General features: G+C 37.2%; 1 protein-coding gene across 1 annotated transcript in view; it reads left to right on the plus strand.

The window, feature by feature from the left end:
• Nucleotides 1-6,733: 6,733 nt before the first annotated feature.
• Nucleotides 6,734-27,293, plus strand: part of Smp_160560 (hypothetical protein) — a 61,394-nt gene continuing 40,834 nt past the window's right edge. The window contains exons 1-8 of the mRNA XM_018798797.1: nt 6,734-6,759; nt 6,800-6,955; nt 6,995-7,090; nt 7,940-8,117; nt 8,381-8,542; nt 9,355-9,477; nt 10,618-10,713; nt 11,366-11,587. Of these exons, the coding sequence (XP_018646657.1) occupies nt 6,824-6,955; nt 6,995-7,090; nt 7,940-8,117; nt 8,381-8,542; nt 9,355-9,477; nt 10,618-10,713; nt 11,366-11,587 (1,009 nt within the window). The 5' untranslated portion in view covers nt 6,734-6,759; nt 6,800-6,823. The remainder of the gene's footprint in view (nt 6,760-6,799; nt 6,956-6,994; nt 7,091-7,939; nt 8,118-8,380; nt 8,543-9,354; nt 9,478-10,617; nt 10,714-11,365; nt 11,588-27,293) is intronic.

The raw sequence follows: 27,293 nt of genomic DNA on the forward strand, positions 1-27,293 counted from the left end.
TTAGACATTTGATTTCACTCAGTTCATGATATTCTTCGATCACCATTTGATGTCACAGAAAATATCTAGGTTTAAGAGTAGTATTTTTATGTGTGCGTCTTTTAGTCACCCATTAAATAGTGAACATTATATGGATATTTCCAAAGTCTTTAGAGCTACTGAACATCTTCAAACGACAAATCTATTTGATTTTAAACCATTATTTTTATATCAAATGTTACCCACTCCTTTTGAGCATAAAGAATAATAACGAATCACGTCTCTCTCACTCTTCAACCACGTTATACTGAATGAACTCAAAGGACTTATGTTTAGATCTCGTTATCCTGATCTGATGATTTTTACATAGTAAGTTAAGTTTGTCTGCACTACGCTACTCAATTGTAAAACACCACTTACATTCAACTTCATCATTACTGTGTTTTATATCTCGAACATGGCAGGGACTTTTCATTTCTAACTGCGATATACGTGATAGATACGCGATGTTTTGTGGTCGATGAAACATATCTTGAGATAGGATGATGAATTTCATAATTCTATTATTGCGCCATTTTCGTTGTATGCAAAAATTAGTCAACGTCACGGACATAATCATGTGATCACTTTCTCAGTAATGATAATGTCGGTTTTCCTTCAGTTTCAATTGACAAATGATACACACCTTTTACATGTTAATTACTTACTGACGTTTGTTTTCCCCCAATGAAGCATGGGTCACAGACAGTCATTCAACAATCTACTCTGTCCTGAGCCATCCTTACTAGTCCTGTACAATTGTTTTTCATTTTCCACATATCTTCGAGTAATGTGTTCTTTGGTCTCCCTCTTCCACCTTGACATTTGGCATTATAGAAATGTTTTCAATTGACTGACTGTAGTTGACCTCTATCATTATAATCTTTAATCTAATGCGATAATCTTTACACGTTTTTATGTTTGGCTAGCATAACCCTAATAAAGAAAAAGATAACCTGTGCAGGAGACTTTATTTTTTTGCAAACATTGTGCACTAAACCAATATGCACTTTAAGTTATTCAGATCTCCACGCATTACTACATTAGAAGCCACAACTGAATATGATAGAATAAAATAAATGTGCTTAGAAATGGAATCCGGTATACACGTTTCGAAATCAGTCAGATGATATTACATTCAATAATTCTGATGTTTACACCGACATGCACTACTGTGGACTCTAGTAATGGAAAACAATGTCGTGTTTCAGACCTAATTTCTCAGTTATGTTCAAGATGTATAAAGCAACAAATATTTATAGCGACATCTGAATCGTTTCCGAAAGCCTTGGAAAAACAGGGAATCACATGGGCATCTCCAGGTGACAGAGAGAAACTCGAATTTAACTGATCGAAGATATGACCGATCAGAATTGAGTTTCAAGTTATATCCATTGGTTTCCAATTACCCCAGTCAAAAAGGAGAGTCCATTAGGAAGTAAATGCCCCATAACAAACAATCCAAAACCCCTGACTAAAGATCAGTGTTAAGGTTTCCGATCAAAACTAGATGATATCGCTAACTAATTACACTCCACATCATCATTCAACTCAAATAATTATCATATCAAACAAGTGATCAAGTATTGTACGGATTGATGATAATGGTGGGAAATTCAGGCGCCTTCAAGCTGACAATCTAATCAGGAACACATCAATTAGTTAAACAACGTAGGTAATTTAATCCAAGGATGTTACTACAAACAATGAGGATACATCGCATGATTCACGCTCAACCGTTCATGTATGAACAGGCTTATTCACACAAATCTGATGCTAAATTAAGACAAATTATATCAAGCAATAATTCCGTCTTCACTAAGTATTGTTTGTTTAAATCTTCCCATTGATGTTTGGTACTGCAACTGGTCAGTCTCTATTCGGCATATGTGCATACTGCCTCGATTTAGCCTTAATTCACAAGCATTGTAAGCAAAGATGGGTAGTGGGTAGCAGTGGAATCCAGAACGTGCGTTTCGTCGTATTTGGGACTCGTCAGTTGGATTTCCATACATTTCAGAGTTGATGTTCACTCTGAGACTTGATCCCAGTACCCTACATTTAATTAATTCTGTCTCCCTTAAACTAACATTGTGGTTAGCTGATAAACTGGAACAGATTAGGAAAGATCCAAATGCATTCAGTATTGAGGACAGTTTTGGACTTTGAGAAGTAGTAGACCCAAATAGATATATCAAATAAAATAACGACTTCACACGATCAATCTTCGAAATACCGATATTTCGTTAGAAGAAACAGTTGGTGGTACTAACCAATACTGATAACGCGACCCGATATCACTCCTACAATTCAAACGGATACTAAATCTATGTGTATTGAATGTTGCATGAGCTCAGCTTCTGCTTGCAGATGATGATTACTCAACTCAGCTTCGTTGGCTGAAACGCATGCTCCTTACAATCTCACCATGCCAGACAGATTCGGTGGAGTAAATCCGAATATTTTGAGAAGCTATTCAACCTCGTTTGAAAAGTTAGATGCAAAGACGTGGTTATAGTAAGAGATGATATTGATCCACATACAGTTAAACCACACCAAACCTAAAGAGACTTTTGTGGATATTATTGTATTGCGTTGAGCAAACAATTCTATTCGACGTTTGTGCTGATGATGTCATTCAGAAGATCGATGAAAGCTCCACGATCATACCATACGGCAAAGAGACAAAAACTCCATCAAAATCATCCATCTGAGCTAGAAATCTCCAACATTATCTCAAAAGCAGAAAATGGTGATCGTCTACTGAAACTAAACACATACGATCGTTCATTTCTAACAAGCCTCAACTTTAAGCATAAGATAAAGCACTGCTTTTATTGACAACTCACACAATCGACCCGTCGATGCACTCAACTAGATCATGTTGTCATGAGCCACCGTTGGAGAGCCCCGATTGAAGTCAGTTGCTCACTCGAGAGTATATGTTTAAACTCGGATCATTCACCAGTCGGTGCACGCGTTTGTCTGCATCTTACTGGAAATAGGAAGGCTAAGACAGGCTAACCCTGTAGTATCGACCTAATGACCAAATATCTTTGAACACGTTAGTGATATCCGCTTAAGAATGTTGATCTATCAAGAAATTCACTTGCCAACCTAGAATACTCAGAAGGTGCAGTTCTATTTGGTGGAGACGCTAACAAAGTGCTGGGTCTTCCGATCATCCTTAACAACGAAACAAGCATCATTGAGATCCCATTCTAGCCCTCCAAATCCAAATTGTTTCTCCAGATATGATTTGCGTCGTCGACCGAATTGAAGATAGTGAAAAAAGTAGTAGAACACATTAACCACTTCACGTATTCCGAGAGTCTTGTCAGTCCTGCTGGTCTTGTGTCTTATGAAGTCTGAGCAACGATTCAGGAGACCCACCTGGCTTTCGCTAACTTGCGCCACTTGCTATATGGTCAAGATATCTGTCTGCCAGTCAGACACCAAATTAGCCGAGTAACAGTTCTCGGTATTCTCCTAAAGCAAATCTCTTGTAATGGATTTCGATTATTGATCATTATTAGTTATTCAAACAGTAACAATTAGTGAATTTCGTTTTATTATTATGACCACATTCATATTTTTATGAACGTGTACTCTAGGTCACCTGGCAACCTGCGAACACATCTCTTTCTACCTCAAATGTGATTTGCCTGAATATCGTCCGAAAAATTATTCTCATCCACATACATGAGCGAGCTCGAATACTTTTGTTAGCCTGTGTATTGCCTAACTGCGCCTTATTTGACTTGACCATAGATTTGCTTACATACACACATTTGTTCACTGCTTCAAAGTCAATCGATTTTTTGCCCCCAAATGCCCTGGTACGGCCTACAGTGGGGAGAGTCCGCTCTCCCTCTCGAAATGCTCTCACATGGCCAGCGAATATATAGCATCTGCCAGGGAAGTCCTACTCACTGCCTTCTCTTGGCATTACTGTTGTTTACGAAATTGAGAGCACGAAAAGCGAATGTCCGGCGCTATAACCGGGTTGGTGGACAAGGCGAGTCCACTTAGGGGAGTTGGAAAACCCTGATTCCAAACCAATGGTGCACATGGGCTCCAGTATCCTGAGGGAACAAATGGCGCACGAATCAGTCGTTGATCACCGGCTACCATGAGAATGCATCTCCTCATGATGCTCCACTGCCTTGTGGATTAGATCTTTCGGTCAAAGGCTCCGGGTGTGGGCCCCTAAGAAAACCACCTGCTTCAGTTTGGGCACCTGGGCAGTATCACAGCCCTCAAGCAAATTGAATAAGATTTGTATGGCGCATATGTATCTGGTGCTTCCTTGTACCAATATTTATGTGTTTAAATAAAAAATAAAATTATAGCTTTGTTATCCATGCTCTCCGCTATCAAATTATAGTCGCCGCTTCCTATTTCATTCTGATTTCAAACGTTTTTGGTTAACGAAGCAAGGTCATTACACTTCCCTATGGGTATGAAACATGGACATTAAAAGTAATGGATACTTGTATGCTATTAGTTTTCCAGGTATTGTTCGTGTATTTTTGGACAACGGAGTGAGCAGTGCCGGGGTTAGGATCAAGATATCACCTATGAATAGCAAACCGACTGATGAGGCAGATATGTTTATCAACTAAGATGAATATACAGTGTGTAGAATGTGCAGCTATTGCCCATCTTAATTGATGATTTCGTCAGATGAACGACAATCTGCAAGAAAATCAAGGGCGGCCAAACCAAAACATATCATCAGTCCATGAAGTCGTAGAACATATTAACCACTTCACGTATTCCGAGAGTCTTGTCAGTCCTGCTGGTCTTGTGTCTTATGAAGTCTAAGCAACGATTCTTGATAAATGTGTACTGTAAGTGTCATGAAAGCCTGCGAACACTAGTTGAAATGTATACTAGGGCCGATTGGCATACTTCTTGAACCGTCATGGTTACCAGGTCTTATGACAGGTAAACTATTGATCACTTAAATATCACCATCATTTATATATGTACTCAAATTCTGTCATTAGCTTTCGCTCTGCTTTGATGTGCCGCTACACGACTTTGTTATAAATTTGTAATGTAATTGCTCACCCATACTCATTGGCCCATCTGAGACAAGTTTAGAGATTTATGTCATAACGATAATCGAGCTGTATTATTGGTGAATCAAAGCCATTACGTGGGAACCTATTATTCTTCGTAACACATCAGCTTGCCAAAATTGTGTAGTAGACCAATACTTGATCGTGTGATCATATACCAGAAGTGTTATTGCCAATCGTTGTAGGCGATTAGCCGTGTGCACTAGAATTCTATTCTTCGGCCCAAGTACGCCAAATAATGGCTTGTGGTTTCTTATTAAGATGATATGGCTGCCAAATATCATCTTGACAGAGATTCTCGATTTCGCCGTACTTTAAATCTATCTGTGTCAATGATCTGACAGCATGAAACACTGCCTTCTGAAAACCATCAGGGAAAATGTGAGAGTTGACTGTTCATAGCTTACCTATCATTATTATAACTAGCGTTCTCCCTAATATTATATACATGATGTTTCCACCTACTTATCTCCTTGCCATCTCAATTTGACTGATTTTTTGCACCTCTATGTATTCGTACAGTTTCAGTATTTAATTTGTTCACTTTCGCTAACCACTACCTTCTTGGTCCTTTCGACTTATGCCATTCAACACAAATAAGAAGCCGAACGCCTGATTTCGGAGCGTTAGGAAGATCGAATCGATTAGAACAGAGTGGAATTATGAATCCGAAGGATCATACAGAATGTGAAGGGCAACTGAGGGACGATCTACAAATTAAGTAATTTATGTATGGTTCTCGTAGGTAACAGATATATTCTGGAACATCCTATTATGAATAAGTTGGGTTTCCCCACCAGAGTTCTTGTCCATTACACTTTAACTCCGCTCCCTTGGATCTCAAAAATCTCTTTTATCATGTGAAGGCTACTGATATCAGAAACCCGTGTGTCTTCGGACATAAACACTTGCACAAACTCTCGATAAGCTAAATAGTTTGTTCCAAACTGAAGACCTATTCAGAGTAGTTTACGAAAGTAGTAGGCGTAGATACACACTAAGGAATACCAAATAGTAGACAAAAGAAAATATATTTGCGCTAACAGACGGAAAGCTGATAATATTTTATCGGAAAAAAATGTTGATTTGTAGAAAGTCCTTTTCTGCAAGCATCACAAAAGAAGTCCACCTAACAATATTCTTCTTGCAGCTTAGCACCGATGGCGTGAACGAACAGGTGAGTTCAGTAGCGTTTTTAGTTGAGAAAAAACAATAGTCCAGTAATACAGAGACATGGTTATGCTTCATGGTCGATTTCAGAGGCCAATAAGGCCGAGTCAGTGACTGAGAAACGGATAGTTATATTAAGGGCCATCCCGGTTCAATACAATCACGTGACAGTAAGGCTTACCTAAAATATTACAGGATATTCGTTATGTATTAAAATCATTAAATTTCGTTGTCACAAATAACTGTCAAATTTACAACGAATTTTGAAGTTGAATGACAATGATATTCTGATAGATGATTATCAAAAACAAGATAATGTATCATGACATGGGGGAAATAAATTAACCAACTCATTTGACTGATGCTACCTGATTATTAAGACATTGTATATTGGATTAAAGTTTAAAATGTTGAAGGTCGATTAAAAGTATTTGAACTAATTCGAAAGTCAGGGTCATGCAGTTTACAGTTGTTTTCACTTCGGGTATGTTGTTTTGGAAAACAGATATGATTTTCTATTCTAGGTCTTCTTCAAGTGCTAAGGAAATATGAATATTTGCGTGTGGAACTTCGCGTGCTTCTTGTGTTTCTTATTCAGTTGCAATTTGAATTTTATTTCTTCAAACGGAAACTCGAAATTTGCGACTGCAGATTTCCTTCATATTGTTCCTCAACAATCAGTAATTTTGCTCATTTCGTAAATATTGTATTTTCATTAGGTTCTTAGTGATATTAAATCTCATGCTTTGTATCTTACAATCCACTTAAATTCCAAAGCATCGCGAGAATGTTTGAGATCCATTAAAAGAATCGAGGTATTTTAGATAATTTTGAATCTTTTCAATTTTATGCTGTATTTGTGTACAGGCAAGTGTGTTTCTTTATGTAGATAAAAATTATTTGAGATGGTTTTCAACTATGTTCTGCGTAAGGATGTTTCGTCAGGCTTCTGTTGCCTTTTCGATCTTCACTTCAGGCGTAAGTGCATCATGAGAAAATGCAATCAATAGTGTGAGAATGGAGTTAAAGTCTCGTATAATTTGGCAAACGTGTAACGTAGAGATCGGTTAACAAACAAGGTTCATGTATTGTAAAACATAATGAAGAAAATTGTGATTATCATATCCGTGTTTCATCCTGGAAGAACGTACATCCACCATTTTGCATCCGAAATGACTTGGAATCAATCATAAATACATAACGAACTAGTGCTATCTCGCTGACGTTTTACAGAATATGAAATCAAACAATATAAAATCTGCATAAAATAGATTGGGATTGTTTGTTATCCTTATTAGTGTTCCTGTTCGAAACTGTACTGTCATTACATTGCTTTTATATTGTACTAAACGTATTTCCCTCTAAAATTATCAACGTTGAAGCTAATGATGTAACTTAATAAAAACATTCATCTTTTTGAACATAATACGAATATCATTGAGTTAGGCTTTAATGGATGGTAATTGAGAATGACTGGCTTTATTGTTTTGAGCTCATTCTAAAGCTGTCTTAAAAATAAGTGTTTTGCATGTATAGAGAGATCTGTACACATTAACTGTTTGGATACTGAAATTGTACTGTATATATTTCAAGCTTTGTGGTCATTTGTGATTCAATACGGTACTTACTCGACATGCTGTGTATGCTTTGTTCATTCATTGTAGAAGTATGTTAGTCAGATTTGTTCACGTCACATGTGTGGAAGATACGACGAGATTCTATACGGTGTCGGTTTCGGAATCGACTATTTCAGAAAAATCAGTCCTGGTTTCCGACTCAGGGGTATCAAAAGCTATGAATATCGAGAAAGATCTGGAAAATTTGGTAAACTTCCCAAAACAGGTAAGTTCGGTTCTACTTATTTGTTCGTTTTCCAGATTCACTGTCACGATTCAAATGAGTAAAATAGTCTTTAATTCAACTGTCTAAAGTTTTGTGGGCATTTTATATGACTTTCAGAACAATTTTTATTGGGTTTAGGATGCTTTTGGCGCATTATAGTGTAATCACATGTGATCTAAGTAGCTTGATGTTTCGGAACATACTATTCATTAACCGTATACTTCTAACTTTCACTCAGGAACAACTTTTTATTATTGTTGTAGGTGGTGATATATTTGTCCATGCAAAGTGTAATGATCATGGCATGTTGTTTGATTTGGCAAAATCCATCATTCAGAATATGCCGCCTGGATGTGTGGATAAATTTGAAGATATTTACGGTTGGATGTATCACGATGAGCGTGATTTAAGTGGATTCGTTGATGGTATGCAATTAAGTATATCGTACTTTTATGTTAGTCATTGAATTATGTTATAATTGTATGTAGAAAGATGTGCGACCTATATAGGTGTAAAGAATCCTTTGGTTATAAAAGTAGTTTAGTCGATTATGTCCATCAAAAATGTGTTCCTAATTGCAGAGTTTTTAACTATTTAGTCTAATTTTCGGGCCATTAAGTGCATTCAAGAATAATCTCTCTTTTGAAAGTGAGTTTTGTTCGAAAGCCATAAATCTGCCAAACCTACTTAGTGGTTTCTAGTATCTTTCTCACAAATAAAAACATATTTGATTGGAAGTACCTTGAGAATCAGTCGATGTCATCTTCCTTTGTAATGAGACTAGATGTTTTTTTGAGTTTGCCGCGGTTGAAAACATCAAAGTTGCCTATTTTGTTTAGATTGGTTGCTTGGTGTAAAATCAATGCATATTCTATGAAGAATGAGTAATATACCTATCAAGTTCTTATCAATTGTTTCGTTATTTCTATGATGTGCCTTCAAAAATATTCATGGTCAAAACTAATAAGGAACAAGTTTTGGTTTACATGAGTATTGAGTTTGATTATGTATGATTGGTGCTAGGTTTATGTAGTGTCATTAAGTCAGTGGCACTTTTGCTAACTAGCTTTCATCTACTCACATGTTGAAATCGATTAGATCACGATGACCACTTATGTGATCAAGATACATTACTAGTGAAAATTTCGAGGTCAACGTCTCACATCACATATAATGAAAACTAGTTTTGATGCAATATAAGCTTGACATTTTAATATGTATCCTATTTTGTAATAAGGTACAGCGAACCCCAAGTGTTTGGACGAACGAGCTGAGGTGGCGATCAACAAACGAACTGGTGGAAGTTACGCTCTTGTTCAGAAATGGGTTCACAATATGAGTTTGCTTTATAAGACAGCTGGTAAGAAATATAGTTTTGAATAAATAGTATGCATCTATGGTTGATTAATCGAAATTTCCGTCTTCAGTTTAAGTTGAATGAACTATTCTATATTACTGAGAAACCCTTCAGACTGCGTTTGTTCTGCTTTATAGCTCAACTGCTTGGATGAACTATTGTCATTCTATATTAAGTTGATTTTCCTGATGGATAATGCAGTTTAGATCCCCACAGAAAGCATCAGGGGACTTTGGATTCCAGATATATCTTAATGAAAACGTCAACTGAGATAAGTAATCGTGAATTATCAGCGATAGCTTTGTGATAAAAATACTGTAAATAAACTAGTTGTCACTCAATAAATAACAACATCTTATTGGTCATAAAATCTGTGTTTGGTGATCTGGAGTAGTAATGAAATGTGTAGTTTTAAACAAACACATCCTCTCTTAATCAACTATTGCTAATAATGTTTACGATTCATTCATATATGGTTATGGCATTCTATGCATGATCCTTTATAGTGGGTTAGTTATCTGACTAGGCAGTCATATGTGTATACACATCCAAGCCAAATGTAAGTATGGATCAGTGTTTATTTCATACCGATGTGTTCTGATCTCTGATAACAATTTAAGTTGGTTCCTGTGACTAGTTCCAAACAAGGATAATCTCATCCATTTAGTTGGCAGTGTAAATTTTATTTGTGTCTGTAATGCAACATGACTATTCAATCCAGTGTTGATATCCGAAAAAGACAGACGCAACGCTCAAACTGGATGATTAATCACATGTTTTGTAAGTTTAGATGAGCCCAACCAGGTTTATCAAGATTTATTGCAACAAACCAAATTTCTGAGTCCACTTTGTTATTCGTGATTGTGTCTTCTAAAAAAGTAACTGCTTGATTGTGTATACCGTAGATGGTACTCAAGCAAGAATCGTAATAACCCTGTAAAATAATGTGAAACTGTGATCCACCAACACTTCTAAGTGAGAAGAACGATGAATATATCACCTTATGTGGATGTCAGAAGTAGAAATTTCAAAGTGTATTCACACTTTCTTTCTATTTCTCTTTAAACAAAATAAACAATAGATGATTGAAAATAATCATGAGAAATGCCATGAGAGTCTATTTCCACATATTTTATTTTGTAGATAAGACAAAAGAAGAATGGATTGGTCGAACTATAAAAGATAGCTATGAGTTGATAAGAAAACCGGATACATCACATGTTGCCAGAATGGTTGGATGTAAGCAATACTTCTAACATGTTTATAATAGGCTAGTATGTGTATATTCCTTGCAGTGTTTCATTACTGCATAAAACGTTTTTCCCAAATGCTTTAGTTTTAAAGTCAATACTTACTTATAGGTAAACCCCAGATTGCTATTGAGAGATGTCTCATCTACATCTGACTTTCTTTAGAAGTTCGTATTCACTAATCTGCCAAGGAGGGAGTACATCGAGGATCAGTTAGGTTCTGCATTTGCCCAGTGCTTTTCATTCAGCCGTCCACATTTCTGAGACTAACTTGATAAATCGTTGACATTTCCCATATATATTTTAATGTTAGAAATGTAACATTCTGGAATAAAGAATGTAGAAATTCGCTTGCTTTTGATCAATCTTTATGAATTAATACTGAAATTCTACTGATCTTACCCAATGTTAGATTAGTCAGCATTCACTTCCACACTTGAATGTTGATGATTTTCACTGGTTTGTGGATGATTTTCTCATTGAGCCTATTTGTAAGAAACCTCGGTTCCATCGAGTTGAATTTTTATTCTTATATTGAAGATATATATGGCATTCACATCTCATTTGTTGAATAGAGTAAGATTTGTCTTGACGTTTTATTATAATTTTGAATGACTGTTGTTTTCATCTCATGATGGTAGCTGAGGAATTTGAAGCTAAAAAGAAATACGAAATTGTTCGACAATCTCAACCATATGGAACTCTATCTGGAGATGCTGGTCTGTTATTCATAGCATACGCTGCAGACACAAAGAATTTCGATTTCATGCTAGATCGAATGACTGGTGATAGTGATGACAAGAAAAATGATTATATAATGATATTCAGTCGATGTGTTACAGGAAATTATTGGTATTTTCCTGGTTTGCTTGAGTTTAATCTTTTAGTCCGTTATTGACCAAGAAGAATTTGGTTGTAATTAAGTGGAACATTGATTCAGCTATGTACATCATCTATCTTTCCAGTTAATTTCAAATGCTTTTCACCAAATATAATTTTATTAGTCAGTTATTGTGTTGTTTACTTCAGCTGTACCACGTAGATAAGAGGAGGTGAGAATGGCATCTAGAGATAAACTTATTTGTCTTGTTAAGGATTCTGGCGGTTAGGGTTGGCGTCGAATGTTCACGTTCCGAGATCTAGGTGTCACTGATCAAAGTGTCAACTTGATTTGCTTTGTGGGTAATAATCGCTCTATTTGTGATCATATGTTTCATTGCAATAAAAAATTATGATTGTGAACAAATCAATGAACTCCTCGTGAGTGGCATCGTACAAAGTACAATAACGACCACAAATTAGTGTATGGTAGTAATGAGAGAAACAGAAAGGTAAAATCAAAAAGGAGCCTTACAGTCAAGGAAGTTACGGCCTTCTCTATGAGGAAAGTGAAAGTTACAGTAGGATCGCCATAGACTTCTATTCTGAGCCATATCTGATAACGTCACTAGCGACTTTGTTGCATCATTTCTAGGATCCCAACCGGGGAGTCGTGAATGACTGACAGAAGCCAGTCGTGTGCAGCTTTTTTTCGTACCACGACATCATGTCAAACGTTAACCACCTGTCCGCTTTTTCCAACTAGTCTCAGTGTCGGCAAATAATGCACGACGTGGAAGTCTCTGGGACGACATCCGTAGAACAGGTTCAAGCCACCTAATTCGATGTTTCAAGATAGTGCACTAATTGAATTATCGTCGCTGTGCCCGAACACACGATGCCGAACGTCTGCACTACTAACATGGTGTTACCACTGGATGTCAACAATCCTTCGGAGACAACGATGATCAAACACAGAGTGTGGTCTAACGTTCTCAGCTTGGAGAGGCCAGGTTTCCCAAACATAGAACATGACTGCTTTAATCGACACGTTGTAGATCCGACATTTTGACAGCCAGACTAACATCACGAAGGCGCCAAAAATCTCGTCACTCACGCCATCACTAGCACTTATCCAGCTATCTCAATACACTTCTACTTCGAAGCTTAGAACTTAGATGATGGTGAATCGAAGCACCTGTAAAATCTCAAATTACATTTAGACACATCATTAAAAGTCTCTTACAATCGGTGATGATGACCATATGTAACCGAACCGGGTAGTCTACACCTACTAACATTGTTCATTTCCATTGTCTACGACTTCATGGACTGATGATATGTTTTGGTTTGGCCGCCCTTGATTTTCTTGCAGATTGTCGTTCATCTGACGAAATCATCAATTAAGATGGGCAATAGCTGCACATTCTACACACTGTATATTCATCTTAGTTGATAAACATATCTGCCTCATCAGTCGGTTTGCTATTCATAGGTGATATCTCGATCCTAACCCCGGCACTGCTCACTCCGTTGTCCAAAAATACACGAACAATACCTGGAAAACTAATAGCATACAAGTATCCATTACTTTTAATGTCCATGTTTCATACCCATAGGGAAGTGTAATGACCTTGCTTCGTTAACCAAAAACGTTTGAAATCAGAATGAAATAGGAAGCGGCGACTATAATTTGATAGCGGAGAGCATGGATAACAAAGCTATAATTTTATTTTTTATTTAAACACATAAATATTGGTACAAGGAAGCACCAGATACATATGCGCCATACAAATCTTATTCAATTTGCTTGAGGGCTGTGATACTGCCCAGGTGCCCAAACTGAAGCAGGTGGTTTTCTTAGGGGCCCACACCCGGAGCCTTTGACCGAAAGATCTAATCCACAAGGCAGTGGAGCATCATGAGGAGATGCATTCTCATGGTAGCCGGTGATCAACGACTGATTCGTGCGCCATTTGTTCCCTCAGGATACTGGAGCCCATGTGCACCATTGGTTTGGAATCAGGGTTTTCCAACTCCCCTAAGTGGACTCGCCTTGTCCACCAACCCGGTTATAGCGCCGGACATTCGCTTTTCGTGCTCTCAATTTCGTAAACAACAGTAATGCCAAGAGAAGGCAGTGAGTAGGACTTCCCTGGCAGATGCTATATATTCGCTGGCCATGTGAGAGCATTTCGAGAGGGAGAGCGGACTCTCCCCACTGTAGGCCGTACCAGGGCATTTGGGGGCAAAAAATCGATTGACTTTGAAGCAGTGAACAAATGTGTGTATGTAAGCAAATCTATGGTCAAGTCAAATAAGGCGCAGTTAGGCAATACACAGGCTAACAAAAGTATTCGAGCTCGCTCATGTATGTGGATGAGAATAATTTTTCGGACGATATTCAGGCAAATCACATTTGAGGTAGAAAGAGATGTGTTCGCAGGTTGCCAGGTGACCTAGAGTACACGTTCATAAAAATATGAATGTGGTCATAATAATAAAACGAAATTCACTAATTGTTACTGTTTGAATAACTAATAATGATCAATAATCGAAATCCATTACAAGAGATTTGCTTTAGGAGAATACCGAGAACTGTTACTCGGCTAATTTGGTGTCTGACTGGCAGACAGATATCTTGACCATATAGCAAGTGGCGCAAGTTAGCGAAAGCCAGGTGGGTCTCCCGAATCGTTGCTCAGACTTCATAAGACACAAGACCAGCAGGACTGACAAGACTCTCGGAATACGTGAAGTGGTTAATGTGTTCTACTACTTTTTTCACTATCTTCAATTCGGTCGACGACGCAAATCATATCTGGAGAAACAATTTGGATTTGGAGGGCTAGAATGGGATCTCAATGATGCTTGTTTCGTTGTTAAGGATGATCGGAAGACCCAGCACTTTGTTAGCGTCTCCACCAAATAGAACTGCACCTTCTGAGTATTCTAGGTTGGCAAGTGAATTTCTTGATAGATCAACATTCTTAAGCGGATATCACTAACGTGTTCAAAGATATTTGGTCATTAGGTCGATACTACAGGGTTAGCCTGTCTTAGCCTTCCTATTTCCAGTAAGATGCAGACAAACGCGTGCACCGACTGGTGAATGATCCGAGTTTAAACATATACTCTCGAGTGAGCAACTGACTTCAATCGGGGCTCTCCAACGGTGGCTCATGACAACATGATCTAGTTGAGTGCATCGACGGGTCGATTGTGTGAGTTGTCAATAAAAGCAGTGCTTTATCTTATGCTTAAAGTTGAGGCTTGTTAGAAATGAACGATCGTATGTGTTTAGTTTCAGTAGACGATCACCATTTTCTGCTTTTGAGATAATGTTGGAGATTTCTAGCTCAGATGGATGATTTTGATGGAGTTTTTGTCTCTTTGCCGTATGGTATGATCGTGGAGCTTTCATCGATCTTCTGAATGACATCATCAGCACAAACGTCGAATAGAATTGTTTGCTCAACGCAATACAATAATATCCACAAAAGTCTCTTTAGGTTTGGTGTGGTTTAACTGTATGTGGATCAATATCATCTCTTACTATAACCACGTCTTTGCATCTAACTTTTCAAACGAGGTTGAATAGCTTCTCAAAATATTCGGATTTACTCCACCGAATCTGTCTGGCATGGTGAGATTGTAAGGAGCATGCGTTTCAGCCAACGAAGCTGAGTTGAGTAATCATCATCTGCAAGCAGAAGCTGAGCTCATGCAACATTCAATACACATAGATTTAGTATCCGTTTGAATTGTAGGAGTGATATCGGGTCGCGTTATCAGTATTGGTTAGTACCACCAACTGTTTCTTCTAACGAAATATCGGTATTTCGAAGATTGATCGTGTGAAGTCGTTATTTTATTTGATATATCTATTTGGGTCTACTACTTCTCAAAGTCCAAAACTGTCCTCAATACTGAATGCATTTGGATCTTTCCTAATCTGTTCCAGTTTATCAGCTAACCACAATGTTAGTTTAAGGGAGACAGAATTAATTAAATGTAGGGTACTGGGATCAAGTCTCAGAGTGAACATCAACTCTGAAATGTATGGAAATCCAACTGACGAGTCCCAAATACGACGAAACGCACGTTCTGGATTCCACTGCTACCCACTACCCATCTTTGCTTACAATGCTTGTGAATTAAGGCTAAATCGAGGCAGTATGCACATATGCCGAATAGAGACTGACCAGTTGCAGTACCAAACATCAATGGGAAGATTTAAACAAACAATACTTAGTGAAGACGGAATTATTGCTTGATATAATTTGTCTTAATTTAGCATCAGATTTGTGTGAATAAGCCTGTTCATACATGAACGGTTGAGCGTGAATCATGCGATGTATCCTCATTGTTTGTAGTAACATCCTTGGATTAAATTACCTACGTTGTTTAACTAATTGATGTGTTCCTGATTAGATTGTCAGCTTGAAGGCGCCTGAATTTCCCACCATTATCATCAATCCGTACAATACTTGATCACTTGTTTGATATGATAATTATTTGAGTTGAATGATGATGTGGAGTGTAATTAGTTAGCGATATCATCTAGTTTTGATCGGAAACCTTAACACTGATCTTTAGTCAGGGGTTTTGGATTGTTTGTTATGGGGCATTTACTTCCTAATGGACTCTCCTTTTTGACTGGGGTAATTGGAAACCAATGGATATAACTTGAAACTCAATTCTGATCGGTCATATCTTCGATCAGTTAAATTCGAGTTTCTCTCTGTCACCTGGAGATGCCCATGTGATTCCCTGTTTTTCCAAGGCTTTCGGAAACGATTCAGATGTCGCTATAAATATTTGTTGCTTTATACATCTTGAACATAACTGAGAAATTAGGTCTGAAACACGACATTGTTTTCCATTACTAGAGTCCACAGTAGTGCATGTCGGTGTAAACATCAGAATTATTGAATGTAATATCATCTGACTGATTTCGAAACGTGTATACCGGATTCCATTTCTAAGCACATTTATTTTATTCTATCATATTCAGTTGTGGCTTCTAATGTAGTAATGCGTGGAGATTTGAATAACTTAAAGTGCATATTGGTTTAGTGCACAATGTTTGCAAAAAAATAAAGTCTCCTGCACAGGTTATCTTTTTCTTTATTAGGGTTATGCTAGCCAAACATAAAAACGTGTAAAGATTATCGCATTAGATTAAAGATTATAATGATAGAGGTCAACTACAGTCAGTCAATTGAAAACATCTGTAGATATTATTCAATGCAAACTAAGTAATTGTTGGAGATAATTGATGATATTATTGTGATGCATATTGTCCTTGATAGTGCTGATAAGTTGAGACAAAGTTGACTGGCTTGAACTTAAATTCTATTGAACAACATGTATTACTGGTCATTCAATAGGTTAGTAGTATTCTAAATCAGCATATTTCAATTCAAACATCCTAGATACGTTCTAAATCTCAATTTGTGCATGGATAGAATGTTGTGTTTCCGACTAACATTTCTAATTCTATATATTATACTCCGTGTTTGTCTATATTCACAGACTGGTTGATGTTAGTTGACTAGAATAAAGCATTGAACATAAACGTACTAAATAGATTTGACAAGTTACCATACTTCAACAACATGAAATTGTCAAGTAAGTTTAAGAGTTGTATAAGAGGCAACATTGTCAGTGATGATAGAAAATATTAGCCATCAAACATACGATCTGAGTAGAAATTTCGTTATATTTAGATTGAGAAGTAGGATCTAAGAGAGACAAAGAGTGGATGAACTTGTGGCATTCATAATGAATCTGAGGTATGTCACGAAAGCCTATAACGAATGGTTACGATAATCAAGCAGAGCCCAACTAGCAAGTCATCACATACACACATGGCTCAGTTCAACAGTCAGTATCTCCATGGACTGATTCCATCTCATGATTCTATCATCCTCAGTTTCCATTCAACCTACTCGTATATCACCCATCATTGCTCGTAAGGGTATTCGTTACATGAGGTTACGTAACACGTCCTGGTAATGTCAGTTGATAAAAATTCACACTCCTGTCAATCGTCTTGCCATACTAACCACGGAATCACCAATTCCATGGTCTCAACTTATAGGACCAATGTTGCGGAAACATATGTGACCTGTTACTAGCAACCTGCGAATATACCCTATATCTAAGAGCGACGTTTCACAACCACAAAGTAGAACTCAGTGAACTACTGTACACTATACCTGTCCTTTAGTTGGTAGACGAATATCTCTTAAACCTCACTTTGAAGAGAAGTGAAGTCGCCAAATTGTCAGTCTACTTATTTGAAAGCATTATCCAGTATGAAAGTTTTGCTGCCGGTGGAAAATTTGCAAAAGACCACTTTTTATTGTCGAAACACATATGGAGAATACATCCAGTGTAATCAAACAAATTTACTAAATACTACCCACATAATCTAGGAGTTGTTTCAGAGCATACAAGCAAGTATAAGGAAACAATTACTGGTTCTCGTCCAGGAACCTGGTCTTAGTGAACGATCCAATAGACGTCGAGGATTATTGCAAAGTACATGTGTTTAAGATTGAGTGTTTACAAGAGAGATGCACATCAGTCAAAGAATTCAAATCTCTGTTATTTCGATTGAAGATTTTTGATGAAGATAAATCTTACGGTGAATCAAATATATGAAAACATTGTAGCAGATATAGATCGATATTTTCTTCTTCAGTTCAATTAAGGTACTCTTTATCGTTAACGATATTTCCTATCTAGTTAAAGAAATATCATTTTTATTATTATTCTGGTTCCATTAAACTATAAGATTCATATTGTCATTACAGAGAAGTATGTTTCCTACTGAAATGATTAACGTTCATTATTTAAGTAACATCCAAAACACCATCATTCAGTAATTCCATAACATTCATCTGGTACATGATCATCCTCTATCTTTCATAAGCATGTTCAATCACGTTCTCTTTATATTGATGATTTCATGTAGATGTTACTATATTTGTTAAGTAGTCTGTATGATAATTATGAAGATTATTGTTTGTTGATGTATGCTATTTACCTATAGTGATATGTAACGAGTGATCTATTCAAGACAGACTGATGTCACCTTGAGAACGAATAAATACACAGGAAACAGATACCTAGCCCTATTTCGAGACATAATTCGGAACGCTGCAAGAGCCTAAAACTAGCGATTTCAGTCACGTGCAGTATAGTGCAATGAAATGATCGACTGATTTTGTCACCTCATTGATCTGTATACCCAATAGTACACAGGAGATAACTTGTCCCAATACACGTTATGATCTAGACACGATAGGCTGACTGACTTGATCTCGAGGCTAGAAATGAGTGAATTCCACTTGAAACAAACGGCTTTGAGCAGAAAGACATAATAAATTCTATCACCTGATTAGTTGACAAGCGAGAGAGGGACATTGAAGACGAGTCAAACTAATCGGTTTCATTCCTGACTCCTGATTCAGATCATTGTGAAAGAGATTGATGAACAAATATATGACTAACACAACCACAACGCGAAACCAATAATTCAAATACAAATTTTTGAATACAAGTGTCAGGACAGTTCTACCGTATGAGGCGGAAACTTGTGTAACTACACAAGTGTTTATTCACGCTTGTCTGCGCGAAATACTTCGGATCCGTTGGCCAGACACTATCAGCAACAACCTACTGTAGAAGAGAACAAACAAGATTCCAGAGGAGGAGGAATTGAAGAAGAAGCGCTGGAAACGAATACGACACCTGTTGAGTAAATCACCCAAATCCGTCACAGAGCAAGCTCTCACATGGAATCCCAAATGCCGAAAGAGAAGAGAAAGACCAAATAACACATTACCTCGAGATATGGTGAGAATGAAAAACAATTGGATAGGACTAGAAAGGATGGCCCAAGACAGATAGGGTTGAAGGATGCTAGTCTGCAACCTATGCTAGATTGGGGACAACAATCGTAAGTAAGTAAATAACATGTAGACAGTGTGTATCATTTGTCAAATTATAACTGAAGGAAAACCGACATTATCATTACTGGAGAAATGATCACATAGTGATGTCCTTGATCTAACTTTTGAATACAACAAAAATGGCGCAATAATAGAATTTCAAAATTCCTCATCCTACCTCAAGATATGCTTCATCGATAACAAAACATCTAATTTCTATCACATATATTGTGGTTATAAATGAAAAGTCCCTGCCATGTTCGAAATATAAAACACAGTGTTGATGAAGTTGAATGTAATCGGTGTTTTACAATTGAGTAGCACAGTGCAGACAATCTTAACTTACTATGTAAAAATTATCAGATCAGGAGACAGTGATCGTACGTTATCAAAACATGTCATTTAAATTCATTTAATATTGTTTGTTTGAATCTTCCTATCGATGTTTAGGACTGCAACTGGTCAGTCTATAATTGGCATATGTGCATATTGTGCGTATTGCCTCAATATAGCCTTAATTCACAAGCATTGTAATTAAAGATGGATAGTGGCTAACAGTGGAATCCAGAACGTGCGTTTCGTCCTACTTGGGACTCGTCAGCTGGATGTCCCTGCATCTCAGAGTTGATGTTCACTCTGGAACTCGAACCCAGTACTTTTCGCTTCACCCCATAGCACAAGAAGGTGGCTATCAGGAGTCAGTGGCCGATTGGATAGGGCAATGGCGTTTGAAGCGAAACTTACTGGGTTCGAGCCACTGAGTGAACATCAACTCAGATGCGGGGATATCCGGCTGACGAGTCCCAAGTAAGACGAAATGCGCGTCCCGGATTCCCTTGCTAGCCACTATCCATCTTTGCTTATAAGTCATTTAAGTTCATTCAGTGTAACGTGGTTGAAGAATGAGAGAGAGACGTGATTCGTTATTATTCTTTATACTCAAAAGAAGTGGGGAACATTTGATGTAAAAATAATCGTCCCAAAATCAAATAGATTTGTCGTTTGAAGATGTTCAGTAGCTCTAAAGACTTTGGAAATATCCATATAATGTTAACTATTTAATGGGTGACTGAAAGACATGTAGTGGCCGGCTTTTCTCGACGTGAACACGATTGGAATAATCGAAACAATTACTATTATAACTAGTTGTACCAGTGATTGTTTTATCGTACTCGTTGTTGTTTAATTGTATCAAAGTCATTTTTCGTTCGGTCGTCCGCCTTGTTTGCTTTGAACTCACTTGCGCTCTGCCCTTTTTACCTGTACTCGTTGGCACGTCTCGGTATCCTTTCGATACCACGAGATCGCTAGTAAACATACTCTACCTGGATCAATTACAGCCTTCTGCTTTGCGAGTAATCAAAGGGACCAAGTCTTTTTTGAGCTCATAAACATAGTGTAGTGGTAATCATAATCAAACTCGACTCGACGCCATCTACAGACACACCCATGGAAATCCTACTCTTAAACCTAGATATTGTCTGCGACATCAAATGGTGATCGAACAATATCATGAACTGAGTGAAATCAAATGTCTAAACAACTGAATCTTATCTTATTTGTTCGATTCCACATTAGTCTATTAGTGTACAGGTAACTAGTCATTTAGTATGTTGAAAAAGTAATCAGATTTTTGTCAGTTCATGGCAAGTTTTTCCCATAAATTACATTAAACTAAATTGTTTCCCGAAGGACAGAGTGAAGATTGCTAGTTATAGTATGGAAGTAATAGAAACAGTTAGATATGAAATGATGAATTCAAATAGTATATCGCGTGTTCCACCTTCTGATGATGTTGCATATTTTATACGTGAATTTACGAATGCTGAATACTGAAGTGGTTGGAAGGCATCGTGAGGCAAGCCCTGACTGGGAATCCTGAATGGAAACGGAAAAGAGAACGACTAAAGAACTCACTGCGTCATGAATCCGAAAGCATATATAAGAAAGATGAATGCTAACTGGACAGAACTGAAAAAAATGTCTAGGACAGATCTGGATGGAGAGTGTTGCTGGTTGATCTATGCTCCTCCATGAGGGTCTACATGCATTATTTAGTAAGTAAAGTTATTGAAAACTGCTTATGTATATAAAGTAGAATAACGAGGTTAAGAGAAATTCAGTTGACGGAGAAATTGTGATTTCCAGTTTTAATCAGTACGATGTAAGTAAATCGAGTACAAAGTTTCAATATCTGACGCTTATTTCGTAATTATGAATATAGATCCCCACTTGTTTTTTTCAACGAGACTATAATTTACGGATGACATTTGAACGAATCATAAGAGACCTTGAGAAATATTAGCCAATCGGAAGACATATATTATGGAGTAAAAATATATTATACAATACCAAAGGATTAGAGTGGGTACACTTCTTTTACATAGTCCAAAAACATGTCAAGGTTAGAAAGGGGTTCAAAGGTTCTACAATCGCAATGCATAAGGTAGGGGAACTCATCTATATGGCTTAATAATAGTTGGTCTCTGGAATCATGATAAGATCATAAAAACTCTCTCAGCTTCGACTACATAGCTCCATTATTGTTTGTGTCTACTCCGGTTGTGTAAGTTTATCATTTTTATTATAGATATGTCCCTACAATATTCATACCACTGAACAACCGAAGCTTCAGTAACATCTGCGATTATTGCAGCCAATGTTACTGGTGCTTTTATTATAAAGTTTGCGGCAATTATTATAATATGCCTTAGTCTCAATCTGGATCGAGCGATAAAAGTTCCTATTCTAGCAAACGTCATCCTTCAACATATATTACATCGATGGACAACATCACGGTAGTCTGCACAAGGTCCACAGATCATTTAATTAACGCAATTACAATAACAGGAACTTCTTAGTAGTCTCATTTGTAGTAGCCACTTAATTATCAAGTCTTTTCCAAAATCCTCTGTGAACCGATCGAAACTGAGCAACCGGTACTGAAATGGGCGCCGTGACCTTGAAATCCCTAAAACGCTTCTGATTGGCTCGTCCATAAATTATAGTCTCGCGGTTTTTTATTTGATCACACATGGAGCTCAAGCTGCGTATGCCAATGTTTTTGACAAATTATTCAATTGCTTACGTTTTGTATGCAGATACATTTAGGGATGACGAAACGTACCTTCTTGATTCCATAACTACACGCATTCAGTTGATTCCATAATCAAAGATCATGAGGATTTTGTTTTTTAACAATCGTTGTAGATCACGAAAAACCTTATCAAATATCATAATAATCTTAACTAGCTTAATCCTAATGGCAATGTCAAACGCTTTTAGTCTAGTCGGCCTTACCTTTTTTCATATGTGAGTGTTCTTAACAGGTATTATTGTGCTCATTGACCATTCCACATCCTTGATTCTCACCAGTATTATCGGTCTCTCATTCCAGTACTTGAGCTCTAGATTACTGAGTCGGTATCCAACGGTGTTAATTGTTTAACTTCAATCGATTAATTAATGTGTGTTCATCTTTGATAATACTACAATCTCCACAAAGCAACATACTGATGTGATATATCAGTGATCAGATTATGCACCAATATGAAATCTGATTATTCTGATCATGTTCACCTTCAAATTACATGATTGTAACTTTTTGTTTTTGTTTTATGTCTTAATAAAACGTACAATTGATCATTGATTATTCAAACGAATCGAAGTTTGTTGATGTTTGAGGCATATGAATATCTTTAAGAGATATTCAGTTGTTGGTCTTCGTACAACTAATGAACCTGTCTAGCAAATGTTTATTAATGGATTGAAAATACATTCAATAAGGGATGATGATATTTTCATGCATGATGGTTAATAATCAAGAATTGTAGCTTTAATCATCATATTTCCAACAAAATTACGAGCAATAACTAGTTACGTTTGCTTAAAATTGTTGTGTAATATTTCAAACTACTTACTATTACTTAGTAGCTAAAGAATTGCCTTCAAAAATGTTCTTACTAATGAGCAAACTGTTCGAAACCCCCATCGTCATTGACTAGCCATTATCATTATGGGCATTTAACGATTAGTAATAAGCTAATTTCATATAACATACACAGTTTGTGATTAGATAATTCAATTGGAATTCGAAACAGCTTCTCAGTTTTTGATACAACCAGTTTCATATTAACAGACTTTAAAAGCTTATGTTGGGCACCAAATGTTCTTGCAAAGTACTAGTAAATATAATAATTTCAGCGAGAGTTTCTGTTCTCTTTGTGGAATAGTACTTTATCTCCAGACATGTCACATTTTCTGAAATATTCAGTGCTAAGCATCAAACATAGATTTCAATGATTTTGCAAGACCATTAAATTCACAGATACATATGAAACTGTTTCATGAAAGTGTGAAGCATCGAAGTTAATGATCTGTGTCAAGTGATTGTGAGCCTAATTGAATGAGATGGAAATGAAGTGACCAACAGCTAACTTCGAAGTCACACCATGCGGTCAACACTTAAAGAGTGAAATTGCGACCACCTCCGCATGAGCCAGTCCATGGCGTACGATCGTCTGTTGCGCGTTAACTGAAACTGACTCATGTAATCATAAGTCTTGCTAATTGAACGCTATACTCAGTTCCTAAGCTAGTCTCGTAACCCTCAAGTTTAATCTACACAGCGATTTGAACACAAGAGAAAAGGCGCAAAATATGCGAGAAGCACTTTAATCCAAAGGTTCATTTATGTTCAGTAAATATAGGGTTTTTTATAGTATTTTAGAAGTTCTTTTGGTTTTTCTGAAAACTCTAGAATACTACTAAATATAGTAGCAGTGTAGTAATCAGCCAATCAGAAAGTGTTCACTTTCGTGATGTTCCTCGCAAAAACTTCTAATCAAATGCTCATTGGATAAAATGCTTCTTAATGTTTCCTGAGCTTGTTATGTCTAATGCGATAATCCTAATATAAGGGTTGGGACCAACATTATCACATTTTATCATGCTAATTGCTTTAAATATGGTTAAAATGGGATACATCCATTTAGGTTGTAAAACTAATGTTCATTTCATTGTAATTATTACTAAACTTTGTAATTCCGATTCTATTAACTTGGGTAATTCAATTCGTCGTTTACTATTGAAAATGATTTTCCCTGAAGTAGCGGTATTTCTGAAGACATTATTGTTAACATTACCGGTTTCAAGTTCATTATTTCGGTTGAGTAGTTGAGGTCATTGAATTCTGATGCTACGTTTATGTCTACCAATGTTCTTGTTTCAAGTCTTGTTAGTCATAATCCTTCTATTCTTCAGTATTGTAACATGTTAATCAGAGACAATAAATCTTTAAATATAAACTGTGAGGTTCTTATCACTAGGCGTGGAATGTCTATAATAGTTCCGGTAAACTAAAATATACCTTAAAGAAAGCTATCCTATTGACTATTGGAAGTGGTTCTAATGGAGTTCCCATTAACAAGCTACCTTTCTTACTTAGTTACTTACTTACGCCTGTCACTCCCAATGAAGCATAGGCCGCTGACCAGATTTCTCTAACCCACTCTGTCCTGGGCCTTCTTTTCTAGTTCTATCCATTTTTTGTTCATTCTTTTCATGTCTGTCTCCATTTCTCGGCGTAATGTGTTCTTTACTCTTCCTCTTCTCCTTTGACCTTCAGGATTCCATATGAGGGCTTGTCTTGTGACGCAAATGAGTGATTTCCTCAAAGTGTGCCCAATCCACTTCCAGCGCTTCTTCCTGATTTCTTCATCCGCTGGAATGTGGTTTGTTCTCTCCCACAGTAGAATGTTGCTGATAGTGTCTGGTCAACGGATCCGAAGTATCTTGAGTAGACAACTGTTAATAAACATCTGTATCATCTGGATGATGTCTTTCGTAGTTTTCCACGTCTCCGCCCCATACAGTAGAACTATCTTGACATTTGCATTGAAAATTCTAATCTCTGTGTCGGTTTACAATTGTTTTGAGTTCCAGATGTTCTTCAGTTGTAAATATGCTGCTCTTGCTTTGCCGATCCTCGCCCTCACATCTGCATCTGATCCACCGTGTTCATCAATGATCCTGCTCATATATGTGAGGGTTTCCACATCCTCAAAAGCTTCTCCGTCAAGTGTAATTCGATTGGTGCATGTTGTATTGTATCGGAGAGTCTTGCTCTTCCCTTTGTTTATATTGAGACCTACTGCTGCTGAGGCTGCTGCTACACTGGTCGTTTTCTCCTGCATTTGTTGTTGCGTGTGTGATATAAGAGCCAGGTCATCTGCGGAATCAAAATCGTCCAGATGCATCCTAGCTGTCCACTGTATCCCGTGCTTTCCTCTAGATGTTGACGTCTTCATGATCCAGTGGATAATCAGGAGAAAGATAAAGGGTGAGAGTAGGCATATTGCTCCCCCGGGGGCTACTTTCTGTCCCAAGCCTGAGTAAAGGAGGAGGGTTGGGCATGGGGTTAGCGACCCCATCCCGTAGAAAACCAACTCGCTAAAAAAACGCCAACTAGCTACCTACGAAATTGAAATGTGAAAAACTACACACTACTTTCAAGTACCTTTTCTTTCTCATGTCCAATCAAAAAACTTCAAAACCTTGAAAATCAACATCAATTCTACCACTGTTGCGATATTCAAAGACCCAGAGTGAAGAGTAGATAAAGTCCTTGACTGCAGAATTACTAGACCATATGAAAAAGAAACAATGATGAGATTGTTTAAACAGAAACTACTCATCCTAAAACAGATCAATAAATCTGTTGTTCGAATGCGAATCAGTCATAACAACCGAATACGTAACAAGAAATCAGGTGAGTCTGTTCTACTTTCAGTTGTTAATTCTAACACGGTTGAACTCATTTAAGATCCTACAGATTCTACATCTAATACAAAGTCAGACAGACTAAGTAGAAGAAATACAATTGATTACACGAATTCGGGTTCTCAGTTAATCTGTGACAGATGTGGTATTTCTACGAACTAATGATTTCTCTGTCTTTGATTACTCGCTTAATAAGAGTTTCAAATAAAATAAGTTCGTTTGTGCTCATCCAGTTTTGTTTGGCTTAAATTGCACTGTTTCGAGAATTCTTAGTTAGTGCATTAATTTAAATTGACCTTACCCTCCTCTCTCATACACACAAATAAATACTGATAAAGACATCAAATTTAGCAGCAGCCTCCGCATCGATAGGCCTCCACATTCACAAAGGAAAAAGCAAGATTCTTAAATACAACACGGAGAACACCAACCCAATCACACTTGATGGAGAAACTCTGGAAGAGGTGGAATCATTCACGTACCTAGGAAGCATGATTGATAAACAAGATGAATCGGATACAAATGTAAGGGAGAGGATTGACAAAGCAAGAACCACATTCCTACAATTTAAGAACATATGGAACTCAGGACGACTGTCAAACAACATCAAAATCAGAATCTTCAATACGAACGTCAAGACAGTCAGTTCTACTGTACAGAGCTGAAACGTGGAGAACTACTACGACTATCATCAGGAAGGTACAAGTATTTATAAACAGTTGTCTACGCAAAATACTCAACATCCATTGGCCGGATACTATCAGTAACAGCGTTTTATGGGAGAGGACAATCCAGCTTCCAGCTGAAGAGGAAATTGGGAAAAGATGTTGGAAGTGGATAGGACATACATTAACGAAATCACCTATGTGCATTACAAATCAATTCCTAACTTGGAATCCGGAAGGGAGGCGGAAAAAAGGAAAGCCAAAGAACACATTACGTCGGGAAATAGAAACAGATATGAAAAGAATAAATAACAACTGGAAAGCACTGGAAAGGAAGGCTC

The sequence above is a fragment of the Schistosoma mansoni genome, assembly GCF_000237925.1.
Source record: "Schistosoma mansoni, WGS project CABG00000000 data, supercontig 0150, strain Puerto Rico, whole genome shotgun sequence".
Lineage (NCBI taxonomy): Eukaryota > Metazoa > Platyhelminthes > Trematoda > Strigeidida > Schistosomatidae > Schistosoma > Schistosoma mansoni.